This window comes from Sander lucioperca, chromosome 15 (assembly GCF_008315115.2).
Source record: "Sander lucioperca isolate FBNREF2018 chromosome 15, SLUC_FBN_1.2, whole genome shotgun sequence".
NCBI lineage: Eukaryota > Metazoa > Chordata > Actinopteri > Perciformes > Percidae > Sander > Sander lucioperca.
In genome coordinates, this window is record NC_050187.1 from 11,340,404 (window position 1) to 11,360,284 (window position 19,881).

At 42.1% G+C, this 19,881-nt stretch overlaps 1 protein-coding gene across 4 annotated transcripts in view; it reads left to right on the top strand.

The window, feature by feature from the left end:
* The window catches only part of thada (THADA armadillo repeat containing), a 125,650-nt gene that overhangs the window by 69,262 nt on the left and 36,507 nt on the right, over positions 1–19,881 (top strand). For all 4 annotated transcript variants that reach the window (XM_031284333.2, XM_031284334.2, XM_035991919.1 and 1 more), the window contains 2 exons: positions 8,615–8,718; positions 13,312–13,394. In XM_031284333.2, the coding sequence (XP_031140193.1) occupies positions 8,615–8,718; positions 13,312–13,394 (187 nt within the window). The remainder of the gene's footprint in view (positions 1–8,614; positions 8,719–13,311; positions 13,395–19,881) is intronic.

Here is a 19,881-nt window from a genome sequence, read left to right on the forward strand (position 1 = left end):
GTGAAATGGGGCCCTCTGTCACTCCTGTGAAGTTGTCTTGCAGTCCTATGTGGAAAAAATATAGTAATGCAAAACACAAAATTGAGTAAGATAAAATGTCACTGTTTAAAGTATACTTACTGTATATTGTAAAATGCAAGTGGAATACTGTAATATTGTATGAAGCATTACAGAAAGTATACAGTATTACAGTACAGTGCCTATTGTTAGATTGCATACCTGTTCTGTCGACGAAAAGTCTGAATGATTGAGGACACAGTTGTTCTCCCAACATTTGGCTGCACCCTTCAACCAGCCTCGGCCTTTGTAAGCCCATGATTGAGAACGTGGTCTACATCAGGAACGCGGCTATGTCCTCGGCCTCTTCTGCCTCTTCCTCTGTTTTACCTCCCAACTCCTCCGCCACGCAGCCTCACTCCTCTTCTTCTTCTCTCTGGCTGTTGACCCCGTCCAATTCCTTGTCCTTCCATTGTCAGACATTGTGATATTATGTTGTGCTCCGGCTTAGCCTGGGTAAACCCTGACGAACTTCCGGCAAATTTGAGATTTGCTCTGCAAGTCAGTCTGGCGAAGAGCCCCTTCAAGCCCATTTCCAATTTCCCCAAAATCGAGGCACCAATCACAACCGCTGAGGCGGGCTTTACACCAATCACATCCGTTGAGGCGGGTTTTACGCAGCGACGATAGCGCAGCAATGGCGAGCAGCTTTTTGTTTACATTCAACATGACGGCTACCGAAGCGCAGCGTCACCCGGATCGTTGGTCTGATTGGTTGGACTATCCAATGCGCCCTCGAGGCATTTGAGCGGCGTCCGTTGGTGACGCCCCTTTGGAAATAAACTGTCAATGAACCTTTCCCAGACCCACTCTCAGTTACAACTGAGAAGGGTCTGGCGTCAACCAGGCTAGCTCCGGCTATATATATACTTGCCAGTTGATGGTTCATGAGATGCACCTTCGTTAGAGAAAGTCAAGATTCACCTGGGAGCAATTTACCAATTCAGGACAGATTTAGAAAAAAAAGTCTAATGGAAATATATAGAAATATGCTTGCCATATTATGACAACTTGTTCAACCATTTTGCATGTAAATGACTTATGCTATGAACTAATGCCTAAATGTTGTGGGGGGGGGGGGTGAGACTATTCAACAGAGACCCATTATAATACATTTTGATCAACATGACATAAGCAATTGATAATGTAGGAAACAGCAGAGAATTGTACATAACCATTTGCATGGATGTACCAAAGCATTTGCAACTTGTTCAAAGAAATGAGAAACTGCTTTTATGATGTGCACAAGTGACACAATGATGTGAAGATTGAACAGGTAGTTTTGAGAATTTCAATTCTGATCTGAGAAATGTAGCAAAGCGACTGAGAAAAACTGTAATATGGTGGTGTTTTGACAGTCTTTGCAGAGAGAGGCAAAATTTAGAGTATAAGGCACCGAGCCATAGAGGGAGGTAGGCTATGACGCACATTTTAGCTAACTGAAATATATATATCGATTATGTAAGAATCACTTTAGGCCTAAAAAATTGCTATGTGAAAATGTAAATGTTAAAAAATGACCGTAATCTTTTGTCAACGCTTTAGGGAGCCACTGGAGAGGGGCTTAGACCAGCAGGTCACAGACCCCTGTTTCTGTAAGGTTGGCAGGGTACTGATTGGTAGCATTACTAGTGGGTGAACCACTGTAGCCGGAGAACTAACCGTTAACATGGTAGCCAGCCAGTCACAGTAGTTCTCGTAGCTAGCTAGCTTGCCATCTGTCATTTAGCAGACTTCTGCAGTAATTGTCAGTTTGCAAGCTAGCTAGCTTGCTAGCTAACATGACGATAATTTCAAATAGTTTACTCAAGAGCCCAGTCCTCTATTTTGTGGCTAGCAGTTTGTATTCTACCAGAGCACAATTCAATAAAAGTGAAGTGATGGTGCAACTCTAACAGGCTCGATGTGAAGGAATCTCGTGGGTTTACTTAGTCCCCACAGACAAATGTGCTGATCAAAGAGATTTATTTGGAATGAAAACATTTCTCCATTTCTTGTCAGTTTTAAATGCTGATGTGACCAGACCTTTACAGACCCTGCAGTGTTTTGCTGGAGTGAAAAGTCTTATGACAACATTTGGCAAGAGAGCACTTATTACTGTATGTTCTCCATTAAACTGAGGTTAATAATAACAACTCAAGATGGCCTGAGCAAGTTCCCTTTTGTCTTTGATAAAGCATCTTAAAGCATACTGGAATCACTTCAATCGCTGCAGCGTGCCCCAAACCTCTGTTGACACAACCAGAATCGAGCTTAACAAGCCCATCGGACAGGCCGGCACTTAACCCAACCCGACAACGTACGTTGCTCTCGACACACGCCAGCAACAGCCCTGGCCCACAATGCCTGGTACGGGCCAGAAGTATTAACGCTGTGGCCTGTGGTGGTTTGAGAAGGGCCGGATTTAATCCTTTGTGTATTTCCAAAACAGAGACTAAAGGAAACTAAGAACGAGGAGAAGGAGGCTTGAGATTTAAGAGTATCGCAGTTTCCTTCCCTCTGGCAGCAGTGATGTCCGTGTTGTTTTCCCAATTGCAATTGTTCCCTGCTCTCTTCCAATAATTTTCTTTTGGTCTGCTGTTACGACGGCTGCCTTTGGCCAGTGGTCTGCCTTTGGCTTTCTGCGAAAACCCTCAGGGTTGAACCAGTGAAAGAATGTGTGGGCCTGAAAACACAGCTAGCTTGCTTTTCATGACATGAGAAGTGTTTAATCCAGAGGGAATCCCAGGTGTTTGATACTGGTGTCGGACACTGCGCTGTGTTTACGGACATGGATCAACAGTAACACAACTTTAGGGTTGGACACTCTTATCTATACAAGTCTTTCTCACTGCCTAAACTTAGTTGCATTTGAACATTACTGTGGCCCCTTTCTGTATTATATAAAGTAAAAGCTCTTTATTAACACCAAATTTCACTGACCTCCTGCAATTTCTCTACAAAGTCCTTAGGGAGTCAAAGAACCCCCAGTTTAAGACCCTGACTTTAACAAATTTAATAGATTCACAAAATAATCTTAACTCAACGTCCTCTAACTAGCTTCCACAGCAGCTAGAGAGTAGAATTGTTGTGTTGTATTGCTATTTCTGAGGTCAATAATTTATTTTAGTACATTTTAGATAATCTGCCGCATCAGCTGGCCTGGAGTCTGTTGTAGTCACCTAAAGACTTTTTCCTTAGCTCTTATTATCAAGAATAGGGAAAAAAAATAATGATTATTTAATTACATATTAGAAAAGGTATATATTGTTCAAATCCTACACTTGGTGTACATCTTAAAAATATGATGATGGAGCTAGACTTATTAAAAAAGAAAAGTAAGAGTGACTGTGGAAGTCAAATAATTTAGAAGAATTTTATTTTGTCGTTAAACATACAAGCCATACTCTTGACATATTTTGCCCAGATGATTTTTGCATCGTGGTAAGACTTTTTCTCAGAGTAGTAGTATAGTATAGTAGAGTATAGTAATTCAGACCATGTAGTTGTCTACATGGTCAACACTATAAAGAAAACTGTGGAGACTAGATTTATTTGTTGTTGAACGTAAGAAAAAAAAACGACAAGAGCACAAAGGCTCTTTCATTAGGAAGAAACCAAAAGTGAACTGGCCTCTGGGTGTTAGCGGTGTTGTTGTAGTAGCTCAAGTTTTACTGCTTTAGGAGACACTAGCAGGAGTGATGGCAACGGGCCACTGAATGTCACCCTTCCACACGCACTCTTACATATGCACAGCTCGTGCTGCCTGTACACAAATATATAGGCGTCTCAGGACATAATGGAAATCAACAAACGGCTCCCTTGGGGCTAGTTGAGATACACCACTGTAACTTTTAGACAAAGATGTAGTAGCACAAAGTTCTTGCACGCACACACAGACGTACACGCGCCACTAAATTACTTGGTTGTCACGCCCATGTATGTATGCATATGTGAGGCAGTGTGTGACTTGGTGTCTAGAGGGCATATGTAAGCTTTGTTTGTGCAAGAATACGGCTATATAGAGCGAGAGAGTGTGTTTATTTCTTTTTATATTTAGCCCGTCTTTATTGGGATCTCTTTTTGCCTAATTGGGCGCGTCCACACTTTGCCTAACCTCTATCTGGTTTTATGTGAATGCCGATTTATATGTTTCTTTGTACATGTGTTTTACTGGACTGAGCCATGAATTGGTGTGCAATTATTTGCACTTGCTGTGTGTGTGCGTGTGTGTGTGTGTGTGTGTGTGTGTGTGTGTGTGTGTCTGTGTCTGTGTGAAGTTACTCAGTGCAGCGTGTGGTCAGTCTGTGGTTGCGGCAGTGGGAGGGACGGCAGGGCAGGCTGATAACAGAGTCTGAAGGGACCTCATATCCACCACCACTATTTTTACCGGGCCCAAAAGAGGAGCAAGGCTTGTTGCAACACACACACACACACACACACACACACACACACACACACACACACACACACACACACACACACACAAGCAGTTAAACGCCTCACTAGAAAACAAGGCGTACAAATAGGTTTTGATATTTTTCATATTTAGCACTGCCACAGCAAGTCTTTTTTTTTTCTCCTTAAAGTTGCAACCCCAAGCTTTTGAGGGGGGTTGATTGTGCTACTATGGTCATAAAGTAGGAAGGATATTAGGGCTGCACTAATCACTATCTTTATATTAATAATGGATCAAATTAGCTAACAATCTAATAGGAAAGGCAGCTATTTAAACTTTACTATGACTTTAACTTTGCTAAACCTGCTCAGCACCAGACTGCAAAGTTAGCAGTTAACTTGTGAACACAGTGGAGCATTAAGAGGAGCCAGATATGAGTGACTTATGCTGCTTCAAAGTTAAAATAAATGACAAATACATTGGAGACTGAGTCTCCATAAAAATGTGTATAATAAGGCATTTTTCTCAAGAATTGTATTTTTTTTTTTTTAAATACAAAGAAACCTACCTTATTTATTTCAAACAGTAAGTACTAAGCTGAAGGTCTTTAACACTTTAATGACAAAAGTTACGTAATCCTGTTTTTAATGTCTTGTTTTAAATGTCTTAATATGTCAATTTTTAAGCTGGTCACAAAGGTTTACAACTAAATAGAATTTAGTAGTGCTTTCTTTATCATGTTATCATGTCATTGAAACTGATATTAAAGGTACCCTGTACCAAGTTTTTGACCACTAGTTTCTCTAATGTTTTTACATGTGGGTCCCCAATTTGTTCATTGTGGTGCGCACACACACGATGACGCACATGCACACCATTTGTTTACCAGAAGACTCCACAGGGCACCTTTAAATGTCTTAAACCTTTAAATGAAATGGTAACACTTTATAATAATAAGGGTACATGAATTATCATGAGGCCATGCATGAAATAGCATGAATTCATTCATGTAGTGCTTGATGAACTATCAGTGATGGATAAGGATTAATAGTATCTCACGCATGACTTAATGCAGGAACAATGCGATACGTTAACGCATCAATTAAGGTTTTTCAATCATCATGATTTCTGATTTTTTTTTTTTTTTTTTTATTAAAGGTTTTTTTGAGTTTTATTGCCTTTATTTATTGGACAGATAAAGTCAGGACAGTGGGAGAGAGAGTGGCATGACATGCAGCAAAGGGCCGCAGGTCGGAACTGAACCCGCGGCTGCTGCGACGACGACTGAGCCTTTGTACATAGGGCGCACGCTCAACCAAGTGTGCTAACCAGGCGCCTCGTTTTCTGATTTTTTTAATGATGTTCATGTCTTCTTCAAAAAAAGTCACAGCAGTGTACATATATTCTGATGAATTGTAGTGTTGTAATCATGATTAAATAATCATTACTTCATCATGTTTGTGTCCCTTCAAATAAAGTGGTGACCTGGTCCATCTTTAACATTGATAAATAAGATATGATTAATGGTTGCATAAAATGAAATTTATTAAGAATCAAAGGAGGTTGGCAAAATGGTACTGAGGTCACTAAATTTTACAAATTACAGTGTACTGCAGATGCATTTTTTATAGTTGCTTTGTTCACAACAACATAAGGCCTTTGAATAGTAATGCCTGAGAACGATGCTTACCCAAGTAGGATATTTATGAATGTTACTTTTTACTAACTTTGAAGAGGCTGTACACCGGAACTTTCTTGAAGTCCAAAATTGTGATTTAATATGCATTTGTAATGCAATTTGATGCCTAAGTAGACAGAAGGGTTGACTTTATTCGAGGGGTCACAAAGATGAATGCTGCCTATGCCACCATTAATCATATCTTATTTATCGATGTTAAAGATGGACCAGATTAGCACTTTATTTGAAGGGCCACAAACATGATGAAGTACTGAAGATGTAATGTTTAGTTAATCATGATTACAACAATTCTGGTTTTTGTAGCCTGTCACTTTAACTACAGATTTACGAATGAAGAATGACATGAACATCATTAATAAATCAAATATCATGATTGAAATACCTTAATTGATGCATTAATAAACAAATGTATGCTTTTTCACGCATGGAGTCATGCATGAATTCATGATAATTCATGTACCCTTATTATAAAGTGTTACCAACTGAAATGGAATTCAGCCTGCACCAGGTCTCATTTGAGCTTGATCCAATCCCAGCATCTCCTCCCACATGGGGTGTAGTTCTGTTCTGTCTTTGGGAGGAGGAACAGGGAGGCAGCGTTTTCTATAAATATTCTGAATATTCTCTCCATTCCGTGCTGGATTGAGCCGGTTGAGCCTCCCATGCAGGGACTTCCCCTGGATGAGGTGTAACTGTAAAGTAGATGGAGAAGGAATGAAGACAGATGGTTTTGCCACTGACACTGGAACCAGCTGCAACCTTTTAATCTGAATCTGCTTCTGAATCAGTCGACCGAATTTTATAACTGGATGTAAAAGCAATGAACATAAAGCAATGAACAAAAAGCATTCTAACAACCACAGAGAGCATTCGTTGGTTAGTTTCAACAGCCTGTAAGCTCAAAAAAAAAAAAAGTTTAGTAGGCCAGAAACTTCCACGTCACCTCAAACATGATTGATGATGATTTTAACGCCACGTCAGATATCAAAATTTACAGCCTAATATTAGTGCACCGTTGAAGGCCACATTTGATAAACCTATGACATAATGTCATGTGTGGTTGTGTACCAGCAAGTTCAAGAGGCCAGAACTTTCAAGGCTTGCCAGACTTGTCGCCAGTCCAACAAAACTGAACGCAGTTAATCAAGATTATTGTAGTGTGGTAGCGCTGTGTTAAACAAATAGGTTGATCCTGCCTGAATCATTTATTACTCCCTTGTCAAACACAAGATGCATCAAGAGAGCATTGTGTCAATTGGTTAAACGTGAAAAGTTCACACAGGTGAGCCGTGACCTGGGAATCTTCCAAAACCTTTGAAACATTGAAATCTGAGAAATACCCTTGGATTTGTCACATGAGATTTAAGGAAGTCAATAAGAAGCTCAGCAAATATTTGCAGAGACCAGTTCAAGTGTGATTGAGCCTTTAAAACCATTTTTTTGACAGTGGAATCGCTTGGAAAGGTTTAACATTTGGTTTGGGAATCGGTTCCAGCACTGGCTCCTTGTAGGTGGAAAAGCCCTTAGAGAGTGACAGCGAGAGGAAGAAGCACCCAGGGGTGTGGAAGCTGTTTGTAGGAGCCAGTGGGTGTTGCCTGGACGTGGAGAAGGCAGGAGAAGAGAAGGGGCAGGCCAGGGCTCAGTGGCCAGGCTTGGTGCTACGTGGTCGGCCTGGTTTTTACCCACGTTTCCTTCCCTGCACTGCGTAATGAATGGCTTCCTACTGGTCTGTGGCCGTGGCCCCGGCTTAAAGATTATACTTACCAAGGCCCAGAATACACACCCCAGCCAGCCAGCCAGCCAGCCAGCCAGCCTGCCTGTGTCCTGGCCTCTGAACATTCCCATCCACCAGTCCACCTGCTACAAACTGGCTCAGTCACACACTGTCACATCAGCCACAATGAAAAGAATGATTTGATCTTCAATGGGAAACATACTTTTTGAGAATTCAAAACATTTTCTGTCACTATAACACACTGTACGGTTCCTGCTGGTGTTTACGAATCCTATTATTTCCATTGACTGGTTAAATGATAATTCCTAATGGCCAGCAGTTGATAAGATTACTGTGTAGTATTGACATGCACACGTCTCTGGCTGTTTGACTCAACATTATGTTTTCAAACAGGAATTTGTTGTGTCGATTATGGAGAGACTCATGTAGATAAAGCGGTCAAGACTCGCTCAGACTGAAATCGGAGATTGACCCTGCAAACTGCCAATGACCGTATATCTCAAACCAGACTGCTGTGAGGGTGACCCACCATGCAACCCAATACACATACTGTAGGAGTGTTAACATGCTCATTGTTTAAGCCTTTTGGTTCCAATTTCTCTTGTTTGTGAACATACTTCACTTTTTCGTGTATGACCACACAGCAACATTTCAGTCATTGGGGCTGGCTCATGAATAAATAGTAATAGATGATAGTTCTCACATGTATATCAATTCAAGAGTGTGTGCATTTGTGTGTGTGCAGGTGCTGTTTTTGCTGCGCTCCTACCAGACTGACTCACACAGACCCCTGCCAGCAGGAAATGGCATCACCGAAGGCCTCTGTCAGCGCATGTGGCTCGCCTCTCGGTAATCCTAGACTCACACACACACACACACACACACACACGCACGCACAGATAGGCATCCCTCCCGCCCTTCCAACTCGCTCACCAGAAGAATAGCTCCTTGTCTCCCCGTTCATCCCCTCCCTGGCTGTGTCCGCCTCATGTCCTGCCCAGGCTTCCATTTCAAAGCGACCGCCTGCTGTCCCATCCGCAGACCCCCCCCCTTTCTTTCCCTCTCCCCCTTCTACCTTTGGCCCTCTTGCCCAAGATCGAGGCCTCAAGATGGGGCACAGATTACCCTGTCGGCCCCCTCCTGCCCGGCTGAGGTCAGGCCTGGGTCTCCAGTTACCTCTGTTCCGCGGGCCACAGCAGATAACACAGGGTCACTGGGTTAGCAACACTAGCCCTGCTAGCTGCGCTTGGTTACACTGATGAGCCTTTATTAAGATGACGAGGTGAATTCTTGCTCACCAGAGCGCGCCCACCGTCTGTCTGTTTGATCATGCAGCATCACAGAGCCCGGCGCCCAGATCTAAGGACAACACAGGTCTGAAGAGCTCTGTTTTTGGAATAAGAAAACCACCTCTCTCTTCCAGAACACCACTAATTTGAAACGGCCACCTTCCAAAAAGGACGGAATGCATTGTTCGTCTGGTCTGAGTCAGTGTTGGGTTTTGGCCTCACACCATCTCTGTGTTATGTCATTTTGGACTTTTTCTGGCTCCAAGAGGGTGTCAACGCTGTAACGATGAGTGCAGACACTCATGTAGCTCACTGCAGTTGACTTTGGCTTCGTGGTCGCACTTAAGGCCCAGTACCAACCTCTTAGAACATCCCCACTGTATTGTTTGGATTGTGATCCACTGATGTAGCTTCTTACAGCCAATGTGATAATGTTACCTCACATTCATACACACACATGAGCACATTCAATCCACTTCACAGGACTCCTCTCTGACCAAATATGTTCTTACTTGAGACACACACACACACACACACACACACACACACTCACACTCCCTCAGCCCTCTTCCCATGCTCCATCACATGTGTTGTGTGTTTGTAAAGTGTGCAGAGAATATGAGTGTGAGCGTGTGTCGTATTAATATCTGGGTGATGAAAATGTGACGTCAAGCTCACACACTGTCTCCCTTGTTTTTACACACTTGTGGGCTTTCACAGCACTGTGGTCATACCCTCGATTGAACACACACTGAACTGAACACACACACACACACACACACACACACACACACACACTTTGCGCTGCCCACACATGCTGCTCCACTTACACACTAGCCATAGGCAGATATTGGCAGATACATATTTTAGATATTCTGATATTATTTCAACATTTCACAAATAATTTATGGTCATAATTCTAGGAAATGGTTACAATGGTAACAATGGTTTGCCTTTTTCAAGACTTTGCTTGTTTATATGCGTGTAAACTGTAAGTAAATTAATCAAATCTGTGATCGTACAGCTGGGGGCATCTCATGTGATGGTCCCAAATTCTTTAAGGATTCACCACAAATGAAAACAAACACAAATGCATCACTGTCCTATTCAGCATCTTCTCCTGCGAGCTGTTGACCCAGTAATAACAGTAACTTCTTGTTTCGGTAGTCTACACATAAATGACTCCCATCTGTTGCCCAATCATGGCCACATGCACTCACTAACAGGAATCATGCTGAAACCATTATTTGATTAGTTGATCATCAACAATTTTTTTTGTCATATTATTTCACTTTTGTACGCACACAGGGTCTAAAATAACCCTTTTGGTCTATCTACCAATCGCTGGTAAACTCAAATAAATGTACCAGCCCAAATATTTTTTAAACAGCCATAAAACTGTATATGTCGAGTACTTGTATTTGTACAAGCACTGCAGCTCATTGTGTTGGCGTTCATCATAAAAAGCAAATCTCTCCTCACCCTCTTATCTGTGAAGCGCCACTTCTTTTCAACCGTATTTCAACCATGCTCTTAATTTTTCCTTCAAGGTTGATCTATTCTGGCAATGTGCTGCCACATACTTGCAGACTGTCATTGCGGTTAGCAAGAAATTCTCAGCTGGATAAAGTAAGCGTGAGCGTAGCGACGGTGGACAGCGAGGGCCAATCAGAGCATTGCAATACAACTATTGGCGGTCATACGTTGCATGCCGCCACCAGAGTGCAGAGTCGATGCAAAACAAAACTTGTTCAAAGATATGTGTGTTGTAGTCATAGACAGTTAAAGAAATGGACAAAGCCACGTCGTAGACGTCCACTGGGATCAGTGAAGGATATTAGAAGCACTTTTCCAGTGATGGCTGAGCGTTACTGTGCAGCCTCCAACTGAGCTTGACGACGTAGATGTGATGTGAGCAACCTGTCTGAAAGTTGTAAGTCTTCTGGTAGCTGTGCCAAGAGAAATCTCAATCATTCCCAATCTAGCAGAGACGGAGAGCGTAGGTATATGTAAGGAGATAACATAGGCACAGGCTAATTATTGATCACTAAAATGATAGTTAACATTAGTAATTAAACTAAAGCAGCTAATGCAAGTCAAAACTGCCTGCGAGCTTCTCTTGTACTGTACGGTAATTTGTCTATTATGCGACAGAAAGTCGCGTGGTTATGACACAATCGTTAGCCTATTTTTACAAAAACGCCTGCTATGGAGCCATAACGTGAGATACAAGGTAATGGAGCCTTTTATACATTGTCGTGTTTATTTAGAAATAAACAATGGACAAATAAAGTCTTTAAACGCTTCAGGTATAAAGTTATTCGCTGTGAAAGTGGCGCCAAAATGAATGGCAGTCAATGGAATGCTAACGGCGGGTGATGGCTTGTTAGCAACAAAATGGCTCCATAGGAGGTATGCTTTGTGGAGGCTAGCTTACCCCCTTGGTTGTAGTGATGGGAGTTTGTAGAAAAGTAGGCCTATCTCATAAAGAAAGACCAATGAAAATCATTTAGAAGATTTAAACCGAAAACCCAAAGTTACAAACATGAGTCAAAAGCGAATTTAAACAAGTTTTCTTCAACTTCAGCTGCTTTTTAAAAGCATCAACAGAGACTGCAGAACGTATTGGAAGGGCATTCCACAGGTTTGGAGCCACCGCTTCAAAGGAACGGTCACCTTTAGGGCCCTATTTTAACGATCTAAGTACACGGCTTGAAGCGCATGGCGCAGGTGCGTTTTGGGCGTGTCCAAATACACTTTTGCTAGTTTGACGGTGGAAAAAAGGGTCTGTGCGCCGGGCGCATGGTTCAAAAGGGTTGTACTTAGTGTCTTCATTAATTCATAGGTGTGTTTTGGCCGTAACATGCAATAAACCAATCAGAGTGTCATCTCCCATTCCCTTTAAAAGCCAGGCGCGTTTGTACCTTGGCGCATTGCTGTTATGATGGCGGATTTGCACCGTAATATTTTTATTTGTAATCTTTTGCATGTGTGTGTGTAACATGCATAGTGTGCGCACGCTGTGCACGAGCCTAGGCACATTTTACTAATTTGCTGTTAAAATAACAATGAAATGCTGCGTTATTGACTTCAGACCAGGTTTTTGTTGGTCAATGGCGCGATCACTTCCCGCTGCCTCAAGATAGCAATATGCCAAGAATGCACCTGAACACTCCTCCCTGTAAGACCAGCACGCCCATGGGCGCAAAGATGGGCGCAGGTGCATTTGCTATTTAAACGACACGGGCGCTGGACGGGAAATTGACAACTGTATCGGTCTTAAACTAGCAAAGACACTTGCGTCGGGCTTTTAGCTGCGCTGCGCCGGGTGCAAGATAGGGCCCTTAGTTTTTAAGCGAGTGTGTGGGACCACCAATAATCCCCTGGTTAGAATACCTGAGGGACCTTTTTGTAGCGTACAGATGGAGCAGATCCAAGATATAAACAGTTGCCTGACCATGCAAAGCTTTATAAGTCAGAACAAGAACTTTAAATTGGATCCTGAACCTACATCTAGGTTTAGGAATGGATTTGAGTTGAGCTCACTAAATGACACGCACAAAAAACTGGATCTTCTGTTACAAGAGATACAAACATAAGTAATAATAATACATTAACACACTCGTATAAAGCTCTGGGAAAAAAAGCTAATTCATGTGGCTTGAGTTAAAACTATTTTATCTTACTTCAAGAATGAACTGTGACGCTCATAAGTTTACTTGTTTTACTGTCAGACGGGAAGCTGTAAAACCACAACGGGAGGTGTGATCAGGATGGGGAAATGACATCAGCCCTTGGGATCACGCCCAATCACGAAGCTCCTCAAAACCAATAGATCCATTGAGTTACAAACGTCCAATGACCTAATCGAGCAGTTTGCGGGGAGACATGAGGCTGTTTCTGAAGAAAATCTTTGTCTGTGATCTTAATGGAAAATAGATAATCAATGACTGGAGGCTGCAGTCTTGGATCTGTAACTTTATATAAAAGGTTTAGGAGCATTTAAGGAGCTTCCTTCATAAAAGGGTTTTCATTATTAAAAGGTTCTTTCTTCAGTGTCTTTTTCTAGATCACGGTACAACTAATCATCCGAGGTACTTGGTGAATGAAATAGCTCAAAGAAACCCCCTTATGTTTGTTTTTCTCTTTACAGACAAAATGGCTGCGTGGTGACCAGAGGAGCCTTTCTGGATGTGTTGGTGTGCCTGTGTGGGCTGAAGATCAGTCTTCTGGATGGTGAGTAGTTACTGAGGGGTCGCTACATTTGACTCGGGTTTTAAAGTACAAATCCGGCGCAAAATGAACCTAGGGGTTATTAACACATGTGTACCGAGTCGACCGTTCTCTGGGATTTGTTTTCTTGCTAATGAAATGTGACCAGTTTTAGCACAGACAGCTAATTAGCTTATAACGCTAGTCGTCGGGGCAGAGGGTAAAGTAAAAAGAAATCGCTATTTCTATACCACTAACAAGGCTCAAAATAGCACCACACTTCCACGGTAGCATAATGAGGGTCTCTACATGTAAACTGAAGCATTGAGAACTTTGTAAGTGTACAGACAGTTCATTAAAAAGATAGTTTAGAAAGACAGTAGCGTTCACGTATACAGGCGGGCGCCATCTTGGGAAAACAGTCACGACCAGTCGAACGCCGTGCTTGAGCTATGTTACTGGTTACTGGTTGCACGGCGTTCGTGGAACACAAATGGAACTCTTTTTCACTATCTGATATACCTGGAAGAATCCATGCACCCACCCCGTGGTGACGTGCGTTTGTGTCACATGGTTGCCAGATGATCTTGCATAACTATACTGTATATGGCCTACATGGCTTAAGATCGCATTCTTGATTCAAGATCAGCAGTTGGATGACATAGTAATATTTATGCTAAAATCACTCATCTACTGTCATAAAGTCCTGTGATTGGACCGTTTTTCTTTCACACCAAAAACAAACGGCACAAGAGTAGAGCTGCAAAGTTAAATCGATTAGTTGTCAACTATTAAATCAACTATTTTGATAATCGATTAATTGGTTTGAGTAATTTTTAATAAAATAAAAGTAAAAATTCCCTAATTCCGGCTTTTTAAATGTGAATATTTTCTAGTTTCTTCACTCCTCTATGACAGTAATCTGAATATCTTTGAGTTGTGGACAAAAGGCATTTGAGGACGTCATCTTGGGCTTTGGGAAACACTGATCGACATTCTTCACCATTTTCTGAACATTTTTATAGACCAAACAACTAATCAATTATTCGAGAAAATAATCAACAAACGAATGGACAATGAAAACAATCGTTAGTCGCAGCCCTACACCAGAGTGCACCTGGGAGCAGACCCTAGCAGAAAAAAAATTGATTGCGACAGCTTTTACACAAGCCCAAACGGGCAAACACACCAGAGTCTATTTCAGCCGCACCAGACAGGCAAAGTGTGAAAGCAAACTTAGAAATGACAGGTACTGCAACATCACCATAACGTTATCTACTTGGGCGTATACAGTGCTAAGCATAAGTGAATACACCCATGCTAAAGTTGACTAAAAAGAGGAATAAAAAATTATTATTATTAGAGATTGGCATGGGGTACTTTCCATAAGATCATCTCTCAATGCAAATCAAACCAGCTATTAGGCTAACTGAAATAAAATCATGCCAATCTCTAAGGGTCTGAAGGGTATGTGATGATGTGGGTCTATTTTAATTCCAAAGGCCAAGGGAACTTTATCAGGATGCATAGTATCCTGGCTCCATGAAATAACTGGCCTTTAAAAATAAAAATCTGCCTGCCTCTATGGGAATTTAACATAGGGGTGTACTTACTTATGCCCCCTGTATTTTAAAGCAACACTATAGAACTTTTTGTAACTTAAAATAATGTTTCCAAAATCATTTCCATGGTTCATCAACTCGTAACTGGGTGAACGGCACTTCTGCATTCGCTTTGCAGCTCTCTACCGGCTATAACCGCACTATGCAAGTTTGCCAGATTGGGTAGCGGATCTGTAGTTCCAATGAGACATAATGGGACAATTCCGCTTCCAACCTGTAGGGGGACCGAAGCGGGAAAAGTGCTCTAGTGTTGCTTTAAGGAAGAACATTTATTTATTTACGATACATTATTCATTCACAAAGAAAATTGGTGTCCTTAAAGGTTGGATTTTTAAGTAAGGCATTAAAGTTGCTGTAGGTAGGATTGTAATGATCCAAGACTTAGTCAAAAAATTTGAACATTAACAACTTCTCAGTCCCTCCCCCCTTTCTGCCAAAGCCCAAAACGTTCTCCTAAGCCCCTCCCCCCACAAGGGAGAATGAATGCGTGTGCATGAGCAGTGATTGACACGGAGTAAGACCCCCCCCCCCCCCCCCAAATCACACTACAGGCTGTAGGTGGAGCCAGAGGAACCGGATTTTTTTTAAATGACCTGCTTCATGTAGTTCTACTGGAACATAGGGTCAGTTTCAGCAAATATGACAGAAAGTTAGTTTTATAAGTCTTACCTACTGCATCTTTAAGATCAATTTCCAAAAAATGATTTTTTTATTCCTTTTTTTAGTCAACTTTAGCATGGGTGTATTCACTTATGCTTAGCACTGCATATCTTGCTTTGGCTTTATTAACGACCCTTCTAAAATCTGTTTTTTGGAGAATGTAGGCTTTGTACAGCTTAGATTCCCAGCACTTATAAATTATTTGACAAACATTTGCCAAAAAATACCAAACTTCTGAAACCACCCCTACAGCATAATCTACATACTAATCTGCTTTCCATTCATATGCTCAGTAAGTTCCAAAAACCTTTGCCAAAATATGGCTCATTCACTCCTTCTGTCTGAAAACCCTGCTCAGCTTCGTTTTGGCACGTGTTGTCGCTGTCGCGCTTGTTGCTCGTCTACTGGTCCATGAGAATTGCACTCTCCTAGCTCACTATGATGTTGGTCTGAACAGTTACTTCCCCTGAAACAGTGTATGGTGCACTTTATGACAGCAGTGAAAGACTTCTTATATGTAGAGAAGAGAGAGAGTTTATTTTGTGGAGTTTTAGACCAAACAGGTCAGAATGGAATTCAAATATTCCAAAGATTAAAATAGGAAATTAAGTTTATAGAAAAAATCATTAGATAGGAATTGATACATGTTATGGTTATGATACTAAATCAATACCTTAATTTACTTTATTCAATTTGGAAGTTTTACTGCATATTAAAGCCTCACATTGGGCGGAAACTATTTGAATGTTGGTCTTGAACGTGGTTGTTGAACATGCTTGTTCTCATTCTTGTTTCAGTCTTGATTGGGATTTAGATGCTGATGTCAGCCAGTTGCCGGGGAGTTTATCAGCTCGCTAAACAGCAACTGTGTTCCCTCCATTTGCTATGAATTGGACATTGAGCACTTCCAAGTCTGAACAGACAACCCCGCAACGTTTGCTGGCGAGGCTGTCCGTTGCGCTCTTCATTTAGACTGATTGTTGACAGAAGTCAACTTCATCCTCCCCCGTGTGTGTGTGTGTGTGTGTGTGTGTGTGTGTGTGTGTGTGTGCGCGCGCGCACACGTGGTGTGGTTGTGTGCACATGTGCGCAGACCGGCGGGGGTCTCCGCAGTGGAGGAATGTGAAACCGAAGGCGAGCGATCTTTGACAGATGGTGGGATTGTGCCTATGACCTAGTTTATGTCGGAGTGCTGCACTCGGGGAGGGGGGGGGCACTTGTGTTTTCGGTCGTCCATGTGCTGAACACATGTTGGTCTTGACAGTGGAAATACCGAGGATTTCTCAAAACAAGCCTGTAGATTGAGGACCCGGCCTGGCCCGACTTGGCTCTGCTCCTTACATAACTAAATAAGCACCCTCTAGCTCACACACCTCTAATGCCTCTCTATGATTACCATAAGTCTGTCTTTGGCTTCATTTCTCACCCTCTCTCTAGTGGTGTTTGAGTCCTCCGTTGGTCTGTTTTTTTCCTTCCTTCTACTCCTCATTTCCAATCCTTCACCCTTTTCCTCTTGTGTAATTGCACTTTTCAAACAAATCAGATGTTGAGTTAAAAAGCCACAGGTTGGGCAAGTTTATATGAAAGCAGCAGGCTCTTAAGAGTGCCTGGCACCAGGGGTAAAAGAGGTGAACAATCGGCTTTTTCAATATTACTCCTCTTTTTCCCTTTTTTACTGGCACCCTGCATTAAGTGGGAACTTTAGATTTACCAGCCAATTCCTGTCGGCTCTGAACACAGGTCTGTGTTTGTGTGTGTGTGTGTGTGTGTGTGTGTGTGTGTGTGTGCGTGTGCGTGTGCGTGTGCGTGTGTGTATGTTTCATTTCTCTGCCCCAGCCCTTTGATCCATGCCGAGTCATAAAAAAAGCCCCCACCGTCCATTGCTTAATCTCTACCTCCGCCAGTCTTCTGTTTCTCTGCTTTTCAGCCGTGCCAGTAAAAAGAGCTGAAAAGAGAAAAGGAAGGTATGAAAAAGGAGACTGACACAAGTAGAGAGGGAAAAAAAACCCACATCAATGTTTAAAGTATTAGTGAATTTGCTGGAATTTCATGTGTCTCCGTTAAGTGTGGTAGCAGATGCTGATGGTAAAATATATTTCTCTGCCCACTGGCTGAGTCATTTTCCTGGTAAATCTTTTTTGTATCTTTTGTATGTCTGTGCTGAAGAAGAACACTTTAAATCAGAAATCCCATGTTGTACATTTAGCCACATATATTGAATATTTTACTCAAGTGATGTCACTTGAGTCGGCGTTGGTGATTGGGGCTTAAGACTAAGTTTAAAAATGAGGCTAGTGGCTCGAGGTCACGTTAGCCGCTAGCATAACCGAAATCTCTGACTGAACTGTCGGCGGCCAGTGCACTGCTAGTCTGGCTCAACACATGGCTGAATGTCCCGCCCCTTCCTCTATCGCTGCTATCTATTTTGCAAGAGCGCTGTTGCTGCATCCTGGGCTTAGCGCCACCCAAGATGATTGTGATCGGTTTAAAGAAATAGAAACAAGCCAGAGTTTTTTTTTTTCCTATCCCCGAATACTCCAGCGGTGACACAGTGCTGTGGAGATAGGACTGGCAATGCAAGACTAGTGTAATGCTAAATCAGTGGAGTCCTCTTTTAAAGGATAGGTATGCTTACTCAGATGCCATATGTAAGTTGAGTTATTGGTTGCTTCAATCATTCCACTTCACCATATTTGCGTTGGCCTGTATGATCAGGAAAAATGATAACAGAATCCCAAAACGCCCTCAGCATACATACAAGCATGTATGGCATGTGAGTGTTTTATTAAGATAGACTTGAAAATATGCAAACCTATATTTTAAGTTCAATCTGTCTTACTACACAAGAAGTGTGTCACCATAATTAGGCTTCGAGCTACTTTAACACATGAGATTGATGTTCATCTTTGGCAGCTTGGTAAGCCATGTAGTTCCATACTTGGATACTCTCACACATTTAACTTCGTGCTTGCTTTTTGGGAAACTATGCACCAACCGCTGCAATTCAATGTCAAGCGAAGAACGTTGTATTTCTCCTCCTCCTTCTATGAAATCCTACAAGACACTCCAGTCCGCACATTGCACCCTCTGTTTCCCAACACGGGGGTTAGGACCCCCTCCCCCCCAATGGGGTTGCAAAATACATCTGTGTGGTCAGGGAGAAAGAAAAGGAAAAAAAAATATATATATATATATATATATATATATATATTTTCCTTTTCTTTCTTCCTCATTCCCCGGAGCTAAGAGTCTTCGTCAGGATGTGAGCGGACAACAGCCCCCGGGGACACTGCCACAGCCAGCTCCCAGTCAGCGACTGCAGAAACCCCAAACCAGCCAGGGTGCTAACGACGCTAACGGCAATGACAGAAAGTTTACCCCCCGGTGCTGGCGCCCACATCGAGCGGAATAATTCTGCCAGTGGCGGGAAGTACCACAAACTGATGTATCTTGCTTGCTCGCTAACCAGTCAGCTACCGCCAGAAATGAAATCTTAGTAATTATGTGGGAAACACTGCGGCTATTTTATTAGAATGACATGAATAAACATTACTAAACGTAACGTATACGTTAACTCGTCCATGAAAAGATACTGTACATTTTCATCGGCAATGGAGGTGGTTTAACAATGAAGACAACAACTCCCATGATCCCATGCAACTTCACGACGTCATCAATAGGTCCATGTTTTGATTGAGAGACAGCAGCAAGGCGGCAGGTAATTACATATTGTACGTTTAATATTCTAGCACAGTAGAGAGCAGAGCTTTAGTCTGTAGTTATCTGCCAAAAAAAATTTCATTTGCACTACATTTTCCCTCCTGTAGATGCACTGTCATTCTTTGGCAGAAAATCTGCAGTATTATTTAACAGTAATGTGGCCAGTAAAGTAGTAACACTTCCTTATAAATTTAGGAATCTAGCAGCTACTGTGGCTGGCAGATAATGTCGTCATTTTTTTTTTTTTTTTTTTTTTTTTTTGCTTGCTGTTATTTATATCAAACACTTTCCGGACAACAAGCAACCCACAAACACACACATACATATATATGTAAGGACAGAGCGTTTAGGGTAATTAGAGGGCGGGACCTCAGCAAATTGTAAAGCTCCATCAGCATGAGAAGGAGGTCAGCTCTCTCACACTGTCAGACACACACACACACACACACACACACACACACGTAGCGTCTGGGGTTTGTTTTTCACAGTTTGGGTAATGAAGGTGGAAG